This window comes from Trichomycterus rosablanca, chromosome 3, assembly GCF_030014385.1.
Source record: "Trichomycterus rosablanca isolate fTriRos1 chromosome 3, fTriRos1.hap1, whole genome shotgun sequence".
NCBI classification, from domain to species: Eukaryota; Metazoa; Chordata; class Actinopteri; order Siluriformes; family Trichomycteridae; genus Trichomycterus; species Trichomycterus rosablanca.
In genome coordinates, this window is record NC_085990.1 from 47,329,801 (window position 1) to 47,348,944 (window position 19,144).

Consider the following 19,144-nt stretch of genomic DNA (forward strand, 5'->3'; position numbering starts at 1 on the left):
TTGGTTTGTGGTAACTTGTGTCACTTACAAAATATTTAGCTTAATTGTGTCTTATCCTCACTCTGTCCTAAAAAAGACCGTATACATTCAAAACAGTGTAAAGCGTTAACAAAAATATAATCATACTGTATGTTTAAGTTAAATCAGAAATTACTGAGTCTTTCTGGCTATTATAAACATCTTGACGTCTGGACTCTTTAGCTTGACAATACTTAGAACTAATCAGGCTTGGAAGATCACAAATGTAATGTTTTAAGGTGTAAAACATGGTAGTTAACTGAGGGACTCACTCACCCAATTTGTCTTGTTTAATTTTAAGACCTTACCAAGACTGAGGTTGCTTATACACAGCAAACCCAAGTGTAGAGTGAATTTATCTTCATTTTATTTAATCATACAAACCCCCCAGATGAGCATATTATACAACCCCAAATCAGAAAAAGTTTGGACAGTATGTAAAATGCAAATAAAAAATGAAAATGCAGTGTTCCTTACATTTACTTTGACTTTTATTTGATTGCAGACCGTTTGAACCCAATATATTTAATGTTTTATCTGCTCTACTTCATTTCATTTGTTAATATACCTCCATTAATATACCTCAGCATCTGCCAGATCTGTCTTTTATTGTAAATGTAGGAGAATTAGACATATAATACAATTAAGTTGATCAGTGAAAACATAGGAAATCTTTGATAAAGGTGTAAGAGGATTAACAAATCACACGTTCTAGTTTTAATTGCATTAAACAAAATGTCCCAACTTGAATGAGGTTTTTTTAAATGCATTTTCTCCCCTTTTTCTCCTATTTAGGGCATCCAATTGCACGATTGCTTCATGCTTCTTCTCCACCAATGCTGATCCCCGCTCTGATTGAGGAGAACAAAGCTAACCCATGCCCCCTCCGACACATGGGCAGCAGCCATATGCATTTTGTTACCTACACTTTGACGAGTGAAATGCGGATCGGCACTGTGTACGGAGAGACACACCCTGACAGCACTCTTTTCCCATCTCTGTGCAGGTGCCATCAATCAGCCAGCAGAGGTCGTAATTGCATTAGTTATGAGAGAGACCCTATCTGGCTTAATCCCACCCCTATCTGAAAAACAGGCCAAACGTTGTTCATGTGGCCGCTCAGCCCAGCTGGCAGGCAGAGCTGAGACTCGATACGATGTATTCGAGATTCCAGCCCTGGTGTTCCAGCATGTGTTTTTACCGCTGCGCCACCTAAGCGGCTCTGAAAATGAGGTTTGTGTGAAGTTTGCATATTCTCCCTGTGTCTGCATGGGTTTCCTCTGGCTGCTCCAGTTTTCTCCCATAAGTCCAAAGGCATACAGTCCTAAGTGGGTGTGTAAATGTGTGTGTTTACCCTGTGATGGGCCACCTGTCCGGGGTGTTTCCTGCCTTTTGCCCAATAAATGAGACCCACCGCGACACTGAGCAGGAAAAAGTGCATGGTGGTAAAACAGACATTGAATGAATAAATGAATTAATGCATCAATGAATGGAAGTTACAAAGCCTGTAAAAATTATTATACCATTTTAAAATAGTCACCGGTTTGTCTTACAGCCTGAAATTAAAGCCAATTAAAACATTTTTCAGCTTTAATGGCTCATTTTGAATCAGAAATAAATATGAATACCATTGAAATGATCAGCACCCTAATTCATTGCTTCAATAAGCCACCATTTGCTTTAAGTGCAACCATACACCGACTAGACATAACATTATGACCACTGACAGGTGAAGTGAATAACACTGATTATCTCTTCATCACGACACCTGTTAGTGGGTTGGATATATTAGGCAGCAAGTGAACATTTTATTCTCAAAGTTGACGTTAGAAGCAGGAAAAATGGGCGAGCGTGAGGATTTGAGCGAGTTTGACAAGGACCAAATTATGATGGCTAGAGGACTGGGTCAGAGCATCTCCAAAACTGCAGCTCTTGTGGGGTGTTCCTGTTCTTGTGGGGTGTTCCGGTTTGATCCCCAGGTGGGCCGGTCTGGGTCCTTTCTGTGTGGAGTTTGCATGTTCTCCCCGTGTCTGCGTGGGTTTCCTCCTGGAGCTCCGGTTTCCTCCCACAGTCCAAAAACATGCAAAAGAGGTGAATTGGAAATACAAAATTGTCCATGACTGTGTTTGATGTTAAAACTTGTGAACTGATGAATCTTGTGTATCTACCTGAAACATCTATTCTGTCATGAATGTAACTGAAGTGTAAAACATGATGTTAAAATCTTACAAACGTAGAGGGCTTAGAGGCTGTAGTGAGAGAAAAAGCCAGCCAACCTTAATGCTTGACTAAAATGTGTTGTTACCAAAATCCAGAAAAAGCAGCATCAGTTGCTTTTAATTGGTAGAGGCATCTAAGCCCATGTTAAGATAAGGCTTGTTTGGCTGTGAACACTGTGACCCATGTTCCAGCAGCTTCTATTTCATGACAGACCTGTTTTTGGTTGCTCTTGGATTACACCTGCTTATTCAGACATATAGAAGTTGAGATGCCATTGCGTGCTCTTCGTGTGAACATAAAGCCTGTGGCTGAGATCTGTGTGGAAATGTCTTTCACAAGGATTTGTTAGCTGGAGATGGATAGACCATCACTGGTCGAAACGTCTTAAAGAATTTGTTCACCCTTAATCTTGCCCAGTGCAATAGATGGGCATGGCTTCGTTCAGGGTGCACGCTCCTGTCTGTCCAATTGCAGGCGAGCTGCATTTCTTCAACTGCACACCACCGGCGCGTCATCATTTTACAACCATCAAGAGAACTGAGAGTAGCAACGCATGAACACATGCACCGATCTTACCGGCTCATAGTGATACAGCTAAGCGAGGAACAACTGCTGCACTCGAACCTTGGATTGATGATGAGATTTTGAACCAAAAACGTCTGGAATATTTTACTCTGATTTGAGCAAGGTGGTGTCACCATGCACATAACGCATGACTGAGCAACGGTGCGCACTTCTGCTCCAGCTGACTGAGGAATTTCAATTTATTGGACATTCATCAACACTGATACTGTTTATTAGTAAAGTAAAGCTGGAACTTTTCTCAATGGAACCCTGGTCGCATCTGAGATATCATCTGTTGCTGCAGCCGGTATAACTGAAAGCACGATCAGCTTACAGATTGAGAATCTTCTCAGCTCATTGCTTTTTATTTCACACTGACTGACTGGATATTGCTTTGCCCTCCTCAATGGTCCATAAAGTCATTTAACAAAAACGTGCAATGCCGAATATTGTTCCATCGACGATCGTTTTTACGCATAGGATTGTGAGACATCAACCTGTCGGTGTGAAATGCTGTTTCCTTCACCGGATCTCCCTTAAAAGTAAACATTTCTGATTAATAAAGACGCACTGATTACTTTGGATTCACTATTATTCCAGACTATGATGGTGGAGGACGAGGAGTTGGAGACGCGTCAGCTTGATCTGGACTCGGACCTGGAGCCGCTCAGCCGGCCGCGCTCCTGCACCTGGCCGCCACCGTGTCCCGAGGACTTCCCCGCAGACCTAAACGGTGCTCCCTGTCCACTAACCGTGTTAAAGACCGAAGCAGACATAGGACAGAATCAGTCGTGCAGATCGGGAAGGAAAAGCGTGAATCTGGGCGAACTAAAGCGTGAACCTGGAGCGGCACTGATGCCATGCCTGACCGCCGCTGCGCTCGATGTGGCTGGGCAGCTGCGCAAAGCAAAGTCCTCCCGACGCAACGCGTGGGGCAACCTTTCCTACGCTGACCTGATCACCCGCGCTATAGAGAGCACGCCCGAAAAAAGACTCACCCTGTCACAGATCTACGACTGGATGGTGCGATTCGTTCCTTATTTCAAGGATAAAGGGGACAGCAATAGCTCGGCAGGGTGGAAGGTAAGGCACACCTGCTGCACCTATGGAAGTAGCCTAAATCAAACGTGAAACTCAAACTGTTAAACGTTCTCCTAAAGTTCCTTTTAGTTCAACATTTTGTGTCCAGTTTTTAACGTTATCTCAAGGTTTTTTTTTACTAGTTATAAAACATGACACAATCTGTAACACTTTTAGATGATAATAGACATGGACAAGCTTGTCTGTTTCTATTCCAAAACTGCTGGTTTAGACTTTAGACCATAATCATCAACTGTACATTTCTTACGTTAAGTAGTACTATTAATTAATTATTAATCGAATATACAGTATATTATAATCGTGACACTGTAACATTTATAGGAAGAACATAAAACTTTCTAAGAACGTCCCATTAATTTAAGGGTGTTCATAACTTTGTAAGAACGTTTGGAGACGTTTGTTTTCTGGGGAACTGCTTTGTACCAGTAGTGTTTTCACAATAGATAAGTTTTCCTTACATCTGGAAGGGTTGCATCTGGGCTGTCCTACAGTGTCCGTTATTAGGCTTATACTATGATGAATTATTACATTAACCTAGTTTTTGAATTGAGACTGGATATAATCAAGCACCCAACAGTGGAATCTTGGCTTTGGTGGGTTTTGAACCTGGTACTGACCAGGTAATGAGCACCCCATCCACTTTTAACATTAAGAAATATATATTTGTTGTTTGGGTTGCTATTCATCCATGGTACATAGGTATTTGATTATTAAATGATTCTGATACTTACATTTACATTTTCTGCATTTAGCAGATGCTTTTATCCAAAGCGACTTACAGTTATGACTGAACAGAGTTTTGAGCAATTGAGGGTTAAGGGCCTTGCTCAGGGGCCCAACAGTGGCGGTGAGGCTTGAATCGGCAACCTTTTGATTAATAGCCCAGTACCTTAACCACTGAGCTATCACTGCCCTTAATATAGCTACTTAAAAATTAAGTTAAGATTTAATTTAAATATAATGAATATTTAATATTTTAATATTATTATTTTTTAAAGTGTTTTGTTAGTGTGGTTATTTCTTTTTTTTAATTTAGTGTGTTAGATTAAGAACTCTACAAATATATATATACAGTGTATCACAAAAGTGAGTACACCCCTCACATTTCTGCAAATATTTTATTATATCTTTTCATGGGACAACACTATAGACATGAAGCTTGGATATAACTTAGAGTAGTCAGTGTACAATTTGTATAGCAGTGTAGATTTACTGTCTTCTGAAAATAACTCAACACACAGCCATTAATGTCTAAATAGCTGGCAACATAAGTGAGTACACCCCACAGTGAACATGTCCAAATTGTGCCCAAAGTGTCAATATTTTGTGTGACCACCATTATTATCCAGCACTGCCTTAACCCTCCTGGGCATGGAATTCACCAGAGCTGCACAGGTTGCTACTGGAATCCTCTTCCACTCCTCCATGATGACATCACGGAGCTGGTGGATGTTAGACACCTTGAACTCCTCCACCTTCCACTTGAGGATGCGCCACAGGTGCTCAATTGGGTTTAGTCCATCACCTTTACCTTCAGCTTCCTCAGCAAGGCAGTTGTCATCTTGGAGGTTGTGTTTGGGGTCGTTATCCTGTTGGAAAAAAAGTTTTCGAAGGGAGGGGATCATGCTCTGTTTCAGAATGTCACAGTACATGTTGGAATTCAAGTTTCTCTCAATGAACCGCAGCTCCCCAGTGCCAGCAACACTAATGCAGCCCAAGACCATGATGCTACCACCACCATGCTTGACTGTAGGCAAGATACAGTTGTCTTGGTACTTCTCACCAGGGCACCGCCACACATGCTGGACACCATCTGAGGCAAACAAGTTTATCTTGGTCTCGTCAGACCACAGGGCATTCCAGTAATCCATGTTCTTGGACTGCTTGTTTTCAGCAAACTGTTTGCTGGCTTTCTTGTGCGTCAGCTTCCTTCTGGGATGACGACCATGCAGACCGAGTTGATGCAGTGTGCGGCGTATGGTCTGAGCACTGACAGGCTGACCTCCCACGTCTTCAACCTCTGCAGCAATGCTGGCAGCACTCATGTGTCTATTTTTTAAAGCCAACCTCTGGATATGACGCCGAACACGTGGACTCAACTTCTTTGGTCGACCCTGGCGAAGCCTGTTCCGAGTGGAACCTGTCCTGGAAAACCGCTGTATGACCTTGGCCACCATGCTGTAGCTCAGTTTCAGGGTGTTAGCAATCTTCTTATAGCCCAGGCCATCTTTGTGGAGAGCAACAATTCTATTTCTCACATCCTCAGACCTCAGAGAGTTCTTTGCCATGAGGTGCCATGTTGAATATCCAGTGGCCAGTATGAGAGAATTGTACCCAAAACACCAAATTTAACAGCCCTGCTCCCCATTTACACCTGGGACCTTGACACATGACACCAGGGAGGGACAACGACACATTTGGGCACAATTTGGACATGTTCACTGTGGGGTGTACTCACTTATGTTGCCAGCTATTTAGACATTAATGGCTGTGTGTTGAGTTATTTTCAGAAGACAGTAAATCTACACTGCTATACAAGCTGTACACTGACTACTCTAAGTTATATCCAAGTTTCATGTCTATAGTGTTGTCCCATGAAAAGATTTAATGAAATATTTGCAGAAATGTGAGGGGTGTACTCACTTTTGTGATACACTGTATATATATATATATATATATATATATATATATATATATATATATATATATATATATATATATACACAGTATATATATATATATATATATATGTAATTAAAAATTACATATACATACAAGTTTAATGGAGAATTTTAATTTGTGGATATAGAAAGGAAAGCCTGGTTCCCTCTTCAGTGCAGTGAATTATGTAATTGGTCGCTGGCCTTCAATAAATGCTTATATTGAATACACATTTGCACATACATACAGTTTACATACAGTACAATCTCCCAATAGGTGTACAAATTTATTAGGCTCATGTGACCGTTTTGACACTCGTTAAACAATTTAGTGACCCCACTTGCCCAGTGGATGGGAGCATTGTCATCCTGGAGACTGCTTGCACCACAAAAGAAATGTTCCATCACACTGATCAAATATTAATTTTAAAATAATTAATGTATTGTATTGATTTGCAATGACCCTTTTCTCTGAAAAAACAAGTGGACCAAACTATTCTTGCAACTTATTTAGAGATTCACCTGGTCCCTTTAATGTAGGGGTCAAGCACTTGAATCTGTACCACTTTCTTGTAGTAATCCACTCATGCACTTACTCACTTGTTGAGAATATGGTAAAGGATAATTCTGACTCATCCAGACCTTTTTTCCACGACTCTATAGTACACCACCTTTCCTTTTTGCACAACTGTATCCACTTCATTTGCTCTCATCATCATGATCCAAAATCAAGATCAATTACGTCTACTTAAACTATATGATAAGTGGAGTCTGGCTTTAGACCCTTAAAAGCAAGCCAAAGTGAAGGCAAGGAAATCTCTGTGAGATAGCATTAGAAAAAAAGTGTTGCCAGATTTAGAAAGAGAATCCATTATTCTCCTAACAGTGTGCTCCTGATAATACGCTCATGATCATTTTTCATAATTATTACACAGCTTTTAATTTACAGTTCATTAGTTTCCCATGTTTGGCTGTGAGAATGAACCACTAATTTATTGCTACTGTTGTTCTTCGTCACAACGGACAGTGTAAATGTAGAAATATAAAATAGAATAATGTGTCGGTTCACATGAGATGATTATACATTTTGCTTCGTAACCACATTTACCACCAGGAGTAGGAGTTTAGCTTTTTCCCAGAATGCAATTCTGTATACGATTAATATACACACAAAAAACAACACAGTGCTGGTTTACAGCCCTTTTATTCCAACCTTCTAAAAATAATTGTATAATTATTACAAAAGTTTGTACTATGTTTGTATAATAGTCCACGTTGTACCCTTCAACATTTTAGAAATTCTCTTCACACTTTTTAAAGTACTAACTGTTATCCATTTATCTGTTTAGTGTATATCTCTTTTGGATTTCTTTTTATCCATCTGACTTTGTGCAAAGTGCAATAAGCTTTGTGTTCCTGATCTCACATGTAATCCTTTGTATTATTCTGCCTGTTTAAATAGCATAATTCAAGCATACCCAAGCATGAACATAATCCTTAAAGTGTGGTGATTAACTGCCCTCAAACATTACGTAAAACACCTGAGTCCTTCAGGTACCTCGGTCACACTCATGTGGTTTATCCCTAAGGTGGGCCAGAGTCCCTTGTGTGGTATTGTTGTCTTGTAGCTTAGTCATGCTGACAAAGGATGTGTCTGTTCAGTCTCTCGGATGATCTACATTTGAAGACTTTTTACATCTACACTGATCAGCCATAACATTAAAACCACCTCCTTGTTTCTACACTCACTGTCCATTTTATCAGCTCCACTTACCATATAAAAGCACTTTGTAGTTCTACAATTACTGACTGTGGTTTATCTATTTCTCTACATAAATTTTTAGCTCTTTGCTTTGTTAGCCCCCTTTCATGCTGTTCTTTAATGATCAGGACCCCCACAGGACCACCACAGAGCAGGTATTATTTAGGTGATGGATCATTCTCAGCACTGCAGTGACACTGACATGGTGGTGGTGTGTTAGTGTGTGTTGTGCTGGTATGAGTGGATCAGACACAGCAGTGCTGCTGGAGTTTTTAAATACCGTGTCCACTCACTGTCCACTCTGTTAGACACTCCTACCTAGTTGGTCCACCTTGTAGATGTAAAGTCAGAGACGATCGCTGATCTATTGCTTCTGTTTGAGTTGGTCATCTTCTAGACCTTCATCAGTGGTCACAGGACGCTGCCCACGGGATGCTGTTGGGTGGATATTTTTGGTTGGTGGACTATTCTCAGTCCAGCAGCAACAGTGAGGTGTTTAAAAACTCCATCAGCGCTGCTGTGTCTGATCCACTCATACCAGCATAACACACACTAACACACCACCACCATGTCAGTGTCACTGCAGTGCTGAGAATGATCCACCACCCAAATAATACCTGCTCTGTGGTGGTCCTGGGAGAGTCCTGACCATAGAAGAACAGCATGAAAGGGGGCTAACAAAGCATGCAGAGAAACAGATGGACTACAGTCAGTCATTGTAGAACTACAAAGTGTATATCAGTGTATATTTTTATATTTTAAAACATTTGCATCTCATTTCAACATCATTCTGTTTCTTTATTTCTTTATTTTCATTCACAAGATTATTACATGACAGCACTCACTCACTTACTCTCTTTACCAAGTAGGAATAGCACCTAAGTTTGATTCCTCGGCTGGGCGACCAGGGTCCTTTTCTGTGTGGAGTTTGCATGTTCTCTCTGTGTCCATGTGGGTTTCTTCAGGATACTCCAGTTTCCTACCACAAGTCCAAAAACATGTAGTCAAGCCAATCTGAGCTACTAAAACTATCCTAAGTGAGTGTGAATGTATGTGTGTGTGTGAGTGTGTCTTCCATCTGATGAACTGGTGACCTGTCCAGTGTAATTCCTACCCAATTAATCCTGAACAGAATAAATCGGTGGTAAACAGACAGTAAATGTGTTATGATGTGGGAGGAAGGACCCAAGGATGCGGAGGTTTAACTAAAAAAGGTTTTATTTACAAAATCATAAACATAATATACATAAAATAAAAGGAATAACAGTAACAAAAAACACTTCGGGGAATCCCGAAGGCAGCCGGTGACGCCAGACTGAAAGAAACAAGGGAAAAAACATAAAGGGGAAAAAGGGAAAGCGCGAGGCGCGAACCCTGGTCGCTCACCTCCAGGCTGGGAGCTTAAGCACGCTGCCACAGCAACGCTGAAAGCAAAACCGCTCCCAGCACTAAAGAGGCGAAGCGACCGGGTTCGCGAGGTGGGAAACCTCGCGCTGTTGGCCGAAGAAGGGGGGATAACACCGCCGGTAGATAAATGGCACGGCGCTCACCAGCAGTTAATGCTGGTCAGCGCCATGCCATCCACCGGGTGTGATTTACTTGCGGATTTCAAAAGTTAAAAGCAAAGGCGCTGTCACCAGCCAGGGTGGCTGGGAAGTGGCCATTTGCTCCTGCGCTCCAGAGGGCGGAACGTGACGCTGTCACCAGCGGTAGCTGGGAGGGGGTCAGGTTCCTCTGGGCGCAGTCATGGGGTCTCTAGGTGGCGGCGGCACGGCGGCTCGACGGCTCGGCGGCAGCGGCCCGACGGCGACCTGAGAGCGGCAACCAGGCGGCGGCGGCGGCACGACAGCTGCGGCACTATGGCGGCAGCTTGGCGGCGGCGGCGGCGTGGTGGCGCCCACTAGCGGTGGCCCGGCGGCAGCGGCACGGCGGCGGCGGCACAGTGCGGCGGCACAACCTGAAGATAAAAAAAAAACAATAAACATAAAAGGACACCGCAGTGTCAAACAAACTCAAAGAAAGAAAAAAGAATCGGCCAACATGAGCAGAAGGTGCGACGGCTACAGCTCTGCACCTATCCCTTAAATAAGGGAAGGCACAGGTGTAGCCACTTCGCCCTAACGAGCTGGCCAGGTACTTAAAGGCACAGCTCGTTTCTGCTCTGTAAGGCCTGTGGCATCAGGGAGAGATGGTACATTCCCCTGATGCCACAGAGCCTAACAAAATGAATGAATAATCGTTAGACTGTTCCAAAAAGTTAATGCATTGAGAAAAAATGCAAATAGAAGACCTCACCATGAGTGGCTCACCACTTTGTGGGCTGTGAAAAAAGGAGCCGAGCTCATAAAAAGCTCACACATGGTCAATGGACACTTTGGTCAGGGCACGGTGACCTACTACAAAGCCAACTCAATTACACAAGCTGTCTTGAGGTGTGTCTAGAGGTGTCCGACCTCCATTGTCTCTACACCAGGACAAAAGTGGCCTTCATGTGTGTCACAGTTCAGGCTTGCATAAGAGCAAATTAAGGGGTTTACCATAAGCACAGTAAGTCTACTACTGCAGCAGCTTTTAGAACCTGTCCAGACAAAGCCTGAGTAATGAGGGTGATTAGTCAATCTTTTAAAAGCATGCACGTCTTCAGTTATAGATAGCACTCTGTTTCTGTTAGACACAATATAAACACGTGCTGGTGCCTTAAAATATAACCTAAATTGTTTTATAGAAGATATACTTTATTTGTCATATATACATATACAGTTGTACAGTACAATGAAATTCTTTCTTCGCATATCCCAGCTTGTTTGGAAGCTGGGGTCAGAGTGCAGGGTCAGCCATCAAAAAGCACCCCTGGAGCAGACAGGGATAAGGGCCTTGCTCAAGGACCCAACAGTGGCTGCATAGCAGGATTTGCCTGGATTTGAACCACCAATCTTCCGGTTGATAGCCCAAAAAGCCACTAGGCTAGCACTGTCCCTGGTATATATTGGCTGCATACTAAAATAAGAGTGTCTATTTGACACACTATCTAAACATAACTCCTGGTGCTGAGTATATTATTGATAAGCGTCTATCTTTTTTTATTGTGACTTATGTATGGTTTTTAGAAATACTTTATAAGAGAGCAGGAAATAAATGTTTATATACCGTGCACTATAAGAGGAGAACTACAATACTGATTAAAGCAGCCTGTAAATAGCAACATAGTTATATATTTTAAAAATGGACTGAAGCTTCTAGATTTATCAGTTAAACAGTAAGAACTCCAGATTTCCAAATTTTTGTTTAATCTCTGACCTACGCTTTAGCTTTTAGAGGTTAGGTGTGTGTGTGTGTGCCTGTCTATTTGTCTGTCTGTGTATACTCCAGTGATCACACCTTTTTAGGTTCTGGTAGCCACATTTTCCACAGTGACGTTAACATTCGTTTATGTTCACTAACTGCTTTGTCCTGGTCAGAGTCACAGTGGGTCTAGCACTACCTTCAAACACACTTAAAACATTAACACACACTTATTTACACCTATGGGCAAGCTAGAGTAGCCAATCCAGCTTGTGCAGATGGAAGGAATCACAGATGAAACCCCCATGCACACAAGGAGAAAATGTTAAACTCCACTCAGACAGACGACCGACAAGTAAGAATGATGTATAGCTGAGCAGTTAATTGTAACTGGTTCTTATTTAAGAGCCCTTTTGTGGCTTTTTGGCAGACCTAAGATTTGAACCCACAATCTCCAAGTTAAACACTGGTCTACATTTACATTTTCGGCATTAAGCAGACGCTTTCATGCGGGCGGAACGGTGGCTAAGTTTGCATGTTCTCCCCGTTTCTCCTCCCACAGTCCAGAAACATGCAGCCAGGCTAATTGGACAACACTGAATTGTCCTATAGGTACCTAGCCGCTAGGATGCATAAACAAGTGCATTGTAGTGCCTGTCCCAAGCCCGGATAAATAGGGAGGGTTGTGTCAGGAAGGGCATCCGGCGTAAAAACTGTGCCAAATCAATAATGCAGATCACGATCCGCCGGCGACCCCTAACGGGAGCAGCCGAGGACATAGAGAAGCAGATACTTTCATCCAAAAGCGACTTACAGTACTGGGACAGTATACAGTCTAAGTAATTGAGGGTTAAGGACCTTGCCCAAGGGCCCAACAGTGACTTGGCAGTGGTGGGGCTTGAACCAGCAACTTTCTGATTACTAATTCAGTACCTTAACCACAAAGCTACAACCTCCCTGTAGGACTACCTATCTTCTGTTACATTCATTTATTTTTACTTACTGCTTAATGCTGGTCAGGGCTGTGGTGGGCTCAGCACCTCCTGTAAACCCTGCTAGAATAAGCAGAGGTCTATCACATATTAGCTTCACTAATGACTCGGAGAAGAACATGCAAAACTTGTTACAATGAGTCTCAAATGCAGGCTCCCAGGAGCCGCTATGCCGCACGGCACCCACTGTGCCTCCTGGTTGTAGTTGTGTAATTATGTTAAGAGTGTGCTGGAGTTTTTCTGACACTGCTGAGGCAGTGGTGTCGTATTCTGTAGAAGTGTGTGCAGGGGATCCTCTGATCAGTGTGACAACATGCAAAAGCAGCAGATTTTGTGCTGCTTAAATGTTTGTTGTGTGCTATTGTTTCAGGACACGTGGGAAATAAAAAAGTTGAGTGAAACAGAAGCTCTAAAGTCATGAAGCTGCACCGCATTCTTGCTTAATTTCTTTCTAGGCAAATATGTAAAAAGATTGAGCTAAGTGTGGGTGCTTATGTGCACGAGTGTAGGAGTGTGTATGTATGAGAGTAAGCAACTGATGAAGTGTATGAGCACCTGACTGCTGGCGTTTTGATGCCAGGGGATTGTGATTTAGGTCAGAGTGGGTGCCAAGCAGTCAGTCTGAGGCTCTAATCTGAAGTGACGAGAGTGTTATTTATAACGTGTCTTTAGGTAAGAGCAGAGACCAGCAGTGCATAAGGTCAGCAGCCTGCCACTGTATATAAACTAGCAAAATAAGAGTCAGGAAGTTAGACGGAGACTGAGAGAAAGGAATAAATGAAAAAAGGTTTATTTAAAATATTTTAATTATGATTTAGATAACGAATCTTTAGTAATAAAGCCAGTTGAAACATGTGGCATGAGGCAGGAATATACCCTGGACAGTGAGCCAATTCATCACAGGGCATCATACACTGATCAGCCATAACATTAAAACCACCTCCTGGTTTCTACACACACTGTCCACTGTCCACAGCTCCACTTACCATATAGAAGCACTTTGTAGTTCTACAATTACTGACTGTAGTCCATCTGTTTCTCAACATACTTTTTTAGCCTGCTTTCACCCTGTTCTTCAATGGTCAGAACCCCCACTGGACCACCACAGAGCAGGTATTATTTGGGTGGTGGATCATTCTCAGCACTGAAGTGAGTGGATAAGACACAGCAGCGCTGATGGAGTTTTTTAATACCGTGTCCACTCACTGTCCACTCTATTACACACTTCTACCTAGTTGGTCCACCTTGTAGATGTAAAGTCAGAGACAATCAATCATCTATTGCTGCTGTTTGAGTTGGTCATCTTCTAGACCTTCATCAGTGGTCACAGGATGCTAACCGGGGTGCTGTTGGCCGTATATATTTTTGGTTGGTGGACTATTCTCAGTCCAGCAGTGACAGTGAGGTGTAGCGCAGTAGCGCTGCTGTGTCTGATCCACTCATACCAGCACAACACACACTAACACACCACCACCATGTCAGTGTCACTGCAGTGCTGAGAATGACCCACCACCCAAATAATACCTGCTCTGTGATGGTCCTGTGGTGGTCCTGACCATTGAAGAACAGCATGCAAGGGGGCTAACAAAGCATGCAGAGAAACAGATGGACTACAGTCAGTAATTGTAGAACTACAAAGTGCTCCTATATGGTAAGTGGAGTTGATAAAATGGACAATGTGTGTAGAAACAAGGAGGTGGTTTTAATGTTATGGCTGATCGGTGTAAGATTGCAATGAAAGATTACTGAATAGAATAAAGTGGGACACTGTGGTAGGAGATCCAGGAGGACCCACTACTGTCACAAAAGCATTAAAAGCCAGACTGGAATTTGCCAGAACTTACTCAAAGAGGCCCCAATCCTTGCAAGAATATTCTTTCTGATAAAGCACATCATTGCTTAAAAATCTGAACACAGTCCCTACAGTCAAACGTGGTGGATGTGCACTGATATTTTGGGGTTGCTTTGATGCTTCTTGCACTGGAAGCCTGGCATCATGAAATCTAAAGAGTACCAAAGAATTTTGTCGCACAATGTAGTGCACAGTTTTAAAATGCTGGGTCTCTGTCAGAGGTTATGGGACTTCCGACAAGAAGCACTGGACTAGTAGGCCGCTCAGGTGGTGCAGCGGTAAAGGTACGCTAGCGCACCAGAGTTGGGGTTTCGAATGCATCGTATTGAATCTCATCTCTGCCTTTCCGACTGGGCTGGACGGCAGCATGAACAACGATTATCTGTTGTTCAGGGTTAGAGGGTAAGAAAGTCGGATCATAGGTCCTCATAACTGGTGCGACTGCGGCCCCTGCTGGCTGACTGATGGCCCCTGCACAGGGCTGAGGAATAATGCTGATGGGGGTGTGGCCCGCCATACACAGTGCCCGTCAGTGTGTGAACTCGACTCGTGCAGGTGAAAAATGCAGTCTGTACTGACTGTACCTGCCGGAGGGGGTGTATGTCAGTTAAAAGGCGTCCTCAGTCAGCGGTGAAGGGTCGAATCAGTATAGAGGACGCATTCAGGGTAATTGGACACGACTAGATTAGGGGAGAAAAAGTGGGGGGAAATAGAAAATTAAAAAAAAAAAAAAAAAAAGGTACTGGACTAGTAATCGAAAGGTCACTGGTTCAAGCCCCACCACTGCCAGGTTGCCACTGTTGGACCCTTGAGCAAGGCCCTTGACCTGCAATTGCTTAGACAATATACTGCCGCGGTTTTGTAAGTCGCTTTGGATAAAAGCGTCTGCTAAATGGCAAAAATGAAAATGTAAATAAGTCCAGATCTAAATCCCTGTGGTGAGAATTTAAGACAGCAGTTGGGAGAAAGAGCACTCTTAAAATTATTGATGCTGTTGGCAAAACAGAGTGGTCCAAAATTCCAGTATAGAGGTGTAAGAAACTCTTTCATGGCTACAGGAAGAGATTGATTTCAGTTTTTGTTTCCAACAGGTGCAAACAAATATAAAATTGAATGTGCAGATAAATTTGTCCAGTCCATTTCTGGGGTTCTGTGTTGTTTGATATGAAATTGTTAGGCCACGTAAAATGACAGAGCGGGGTCAGCGGATGCCGAGGCGCATAGTGCGCAGAGGTCTCAACTTTCTGCAGAGTCAATCGCTACAGACCTCCAAACTTCATGTGGCCTTCAGATTAGCTCAAGAACAGTGCGTAGAGAGCTTCATGGAATGGGTTTATATAGCCGAGCAGCTGCATCCAAGCCTTACATCACCAAGCGCAATGCAAAGTGTCGGATGCAGTGGTGTAAAGCACGCCGCCACTGGACTCTAGAGCAGTGGAGACATGTTCTCTGGAGTGACGAATCACGCTTCTCCGTCTGGCAATCTGATGGACGAGTCTGGGTTTGCCGGTTGCCAGGAGAACGGTACTTGACTGACTGCATTGTGCCAAGAGTAAAGTTCGGTGGAGGGGGGATTATGGTGTGGGGTTGTTACTCAGGAGTTGGGCTCGGCCCCTTAGTTCCAGTAAAAGGAACTCTTAATGCTTCAGCATACCAGAAGATTTTGGACAATTTCATGCTCCCAACTTTGTGGGAACACTTTGGGGATGGCCCCTTCCTGTTCCAACATGACTGTGCACTAGTGCACAAAGCAAAGTCCATAAAGACATGGATGAGTGAGTTTGGTGTGGAAGAACTTGACTGGTTTGTACAGAGTCCTGACCTCAACCTGATAGAACACCTTTGGGATGAATTAGAGCGGAGACTGTGAGCCAGGCCTTCTCGTCCAACATCAGTGTTTGACCTCACAAATGCGCTTCTGGAAGGATGGTCAAAAATTCCCATAAACACACTCCTAAACCTTGTGGAAAGCCTTCCCAGAAGAGCTGAAGCTGTTATAGCTGCAAAGGGTGGGCCGACATCATATTAAACCCTATGGATTAAGAATGGGAGTCACTCAAGTTCATATGTGTGTGAAGGCAGATGAGCGAATACTTTTGGATTGGATTGGCAATATAGTGTACGTGTTTTCCATCGGACAGTGACAATATTCAATACATTTACCAAGTAGTATCTGCATGTAGTCAGACTTTAATATTGTAGTTTTTAGTGATTTGTTTTGCAAATTCCACATTTCTCCATCAGAACAAGTAGACAGGTTAAGTGTAAAAAGAATATTTTATCACTCCATTTGGTTTAAAACTCTGAGGTATGTATAACCTGAGGTCATATCTGATTTATATTTCATTATATCACACATTAGAAAAGTAAGGCAACACAATTACATATAATGGCACAGATAGTTTTATCGACTGGGTTGTAAGTAAATGCCAGCTTCCACTTTCTTGCTCTTCTCCTGGGCCATCCTGGAATCCAGCACGAACTGTACTGCTCCACTCTCCAGTGTAATTCAGCTCAGCTGGGCTTTTGAGGGAGGGCATCTAAGGTTAAGCTCCTCGCTGAAATGGGAACAGCGGTGGCTGGATTTAAACTCCATGAGACACCGCCTGGCTTTACATGTTTCCTCAGTGGTCTTCAAAGTCACACATGGTACACAGACTACACAGGATGTTGCAAAGCCAGAACAGAACACCATGATCCTGATGCTGATAGAATATTAGAGTTACTCATGCAAAATTTATTTGCAAGTAAATTGACAAGGTTAGCTGAAAGTAGATAGAAGTAGGTTCCGCTCTGTACATGTTTGTATATTCATTTTTATTAGTTTTAGAGTGTGTGTGGGTGTATAAGTGTACCAGTGATCACACCTCATTAGGTTTGTGTTTTCCTTTGTTTCATTTACATTTGAAAATACTTAACTGACTTTTAGCCAATGTGACTTTTTTTTATTTAACTGTTTTTTTTCTTCCCCTTTTTCTCCCACTTTTAGCGCATCCAATTTCTGCCCGTCAATCATCGTCTCACTAATGCTGGTCCCTGCTCCTGATTGGGGAGGACCAGGCTGCTCCACGCCCCCTCCGACATGTGCACAGCAATCGAACAGATGAGTGCAGTGCAGTACAGCACTGTGTACGGAGAGCCACACCCTCTACCGCACTCCTTTCCCATCTCCGTGCAGGCGCCACCAACCAGCCAGCAGAGGTCGTAATCGCACTAGTCTGAGAGAGAGTCCCTATTTGGCTTAATCCCGCCCCTATCTGAACAAAAGGCCAATCGTTGTTCATGTGGCCGCTCAGTCTCAGTTTGTAGGCAGAGCCGAGATTTGATACGATGTATTCGAGATCTCAGCTCTGGTGAACAGCGTGTGTTTTTTACCGCTGCGCCACCTGAGCGGCATTTAACTGTTTATTGCCGCTACACTTTATCCTGATCAGGGTCACAGCGGGTCCGGTGCAGTGCAACACACATTTGCTTACCTCAAAAAAGTGGTTCAAAATTCCAGTATAGAGTTGTACAATTGATTTGCAAGTAAATTGACAAGGTTAGCTGAAAGTAGATAGAAGTAGGTTCCGCTCTGTACATGTTTGTATATTCATTTTTATTAGTTTTAGAGTGTGGGTGTATAAGTATATCAGTGATCACACCTCATTAGGTTTGTGTATTCCTTTGTACTTAACTGACTTTTAGCCAACGTGACTTTTTTATTCATTTGTTTATTGCCGCTACACTTTATCCTGATCAGGGTCACAGCGGGTCCAGTGCAGTGTAACACACATTCGCTTAATCATACCTTAGGGTGTTTTATTGTGACTCGGAAAACATTAGTTTACCCAGAGGAAACCCAAGTGGACATGAGGACAATAAGCCAAACTCAAACCAGACAGTGACTGGAGGTGAAGATTGAAGTGGAAGATTGACCCATGTTGCTGTGTGGCACTGTACCAGCTGTGTTGCCCTTTCAGCAAAACTGCCTTACTAGCATAATCGATGAGTGGGTTAAAGCATTGATAACACTTCATTTTTAAACAAGCTTTACTTTGCCATGGGCTTAGAGGCTGCTGTGCAAAACGTGACTCTGCTGCTGTTTTACCTCTCTCATGTGGTCAAGAACAAACTACAGCTGAGCATTAAAATGTCAGTTTCTGAGCTTATTTCTTGTGCTCAAGTCTCTAAACCCATGACAATGCCATGCTTGTTTGACTGTAAATAGTAACACCTGTGTTTCAGTTCATAGCTGACCTGTTTTCTTTCCAACCTGGGCAAAGAGATCACTGTTTCATGTGCTCTGTACATTTGTTTGTGCAGATATACTGTATAAGGTCTGTAGTTTCTGAGAAACAACTTAAAGTGACAGGGATCTGAACAGAGCTCCCTACACTTTCCTGATTAGTATGCTTGAGGCTCAGTCAAACTAGCCCAAATTATATTCACCCAAAGATGATGGGTCCCTGCTGAGTCTGGTTCCTCTCAAGATTTCTTCCTGTAATTTTAAGGAAGTTTTCCCCTGCCACTGTCGCCCTCGGCTTGCTTAACCAGGGTTTTTGGTCTGTCGGTCCTGGATTCTGTGAAGTTGCTTTGAGACAATGTCTACTGTAAAAAGTGCTATACAAATAAATTTGACCGGACTTGACTATATGTAAACAGAAAAGCTACCAGCTTTATAAATTAGAAGTCAATGCAACTAATAGAAAGA

At 42.9% G+C, this 19,144-nt stretch overlaps 1 protein-coding gene across 1 annotated transcript in view; it reads left to right on the forward strand.

Moving 5' to 3' along the window:
- The first annotated feature begins 3,405 nt into the window (after positions 1-3,405).
- foxo6a (forkhead box O6 a) overlaps positions 3,406-19,144 on the forward strand; it is a 69,179-nt gene continuing 53,440 nt past the window's right edge. The window contains exon 1 of the mRNA XM_062992178.1: positions 3,406-3,885. Coding sequence (XP_062848248.1) covers positions 3,406-3,885 — 480 coding nt within the window. The remainder of the gene's footprint in view (positions 3,886-19,144) is intronic.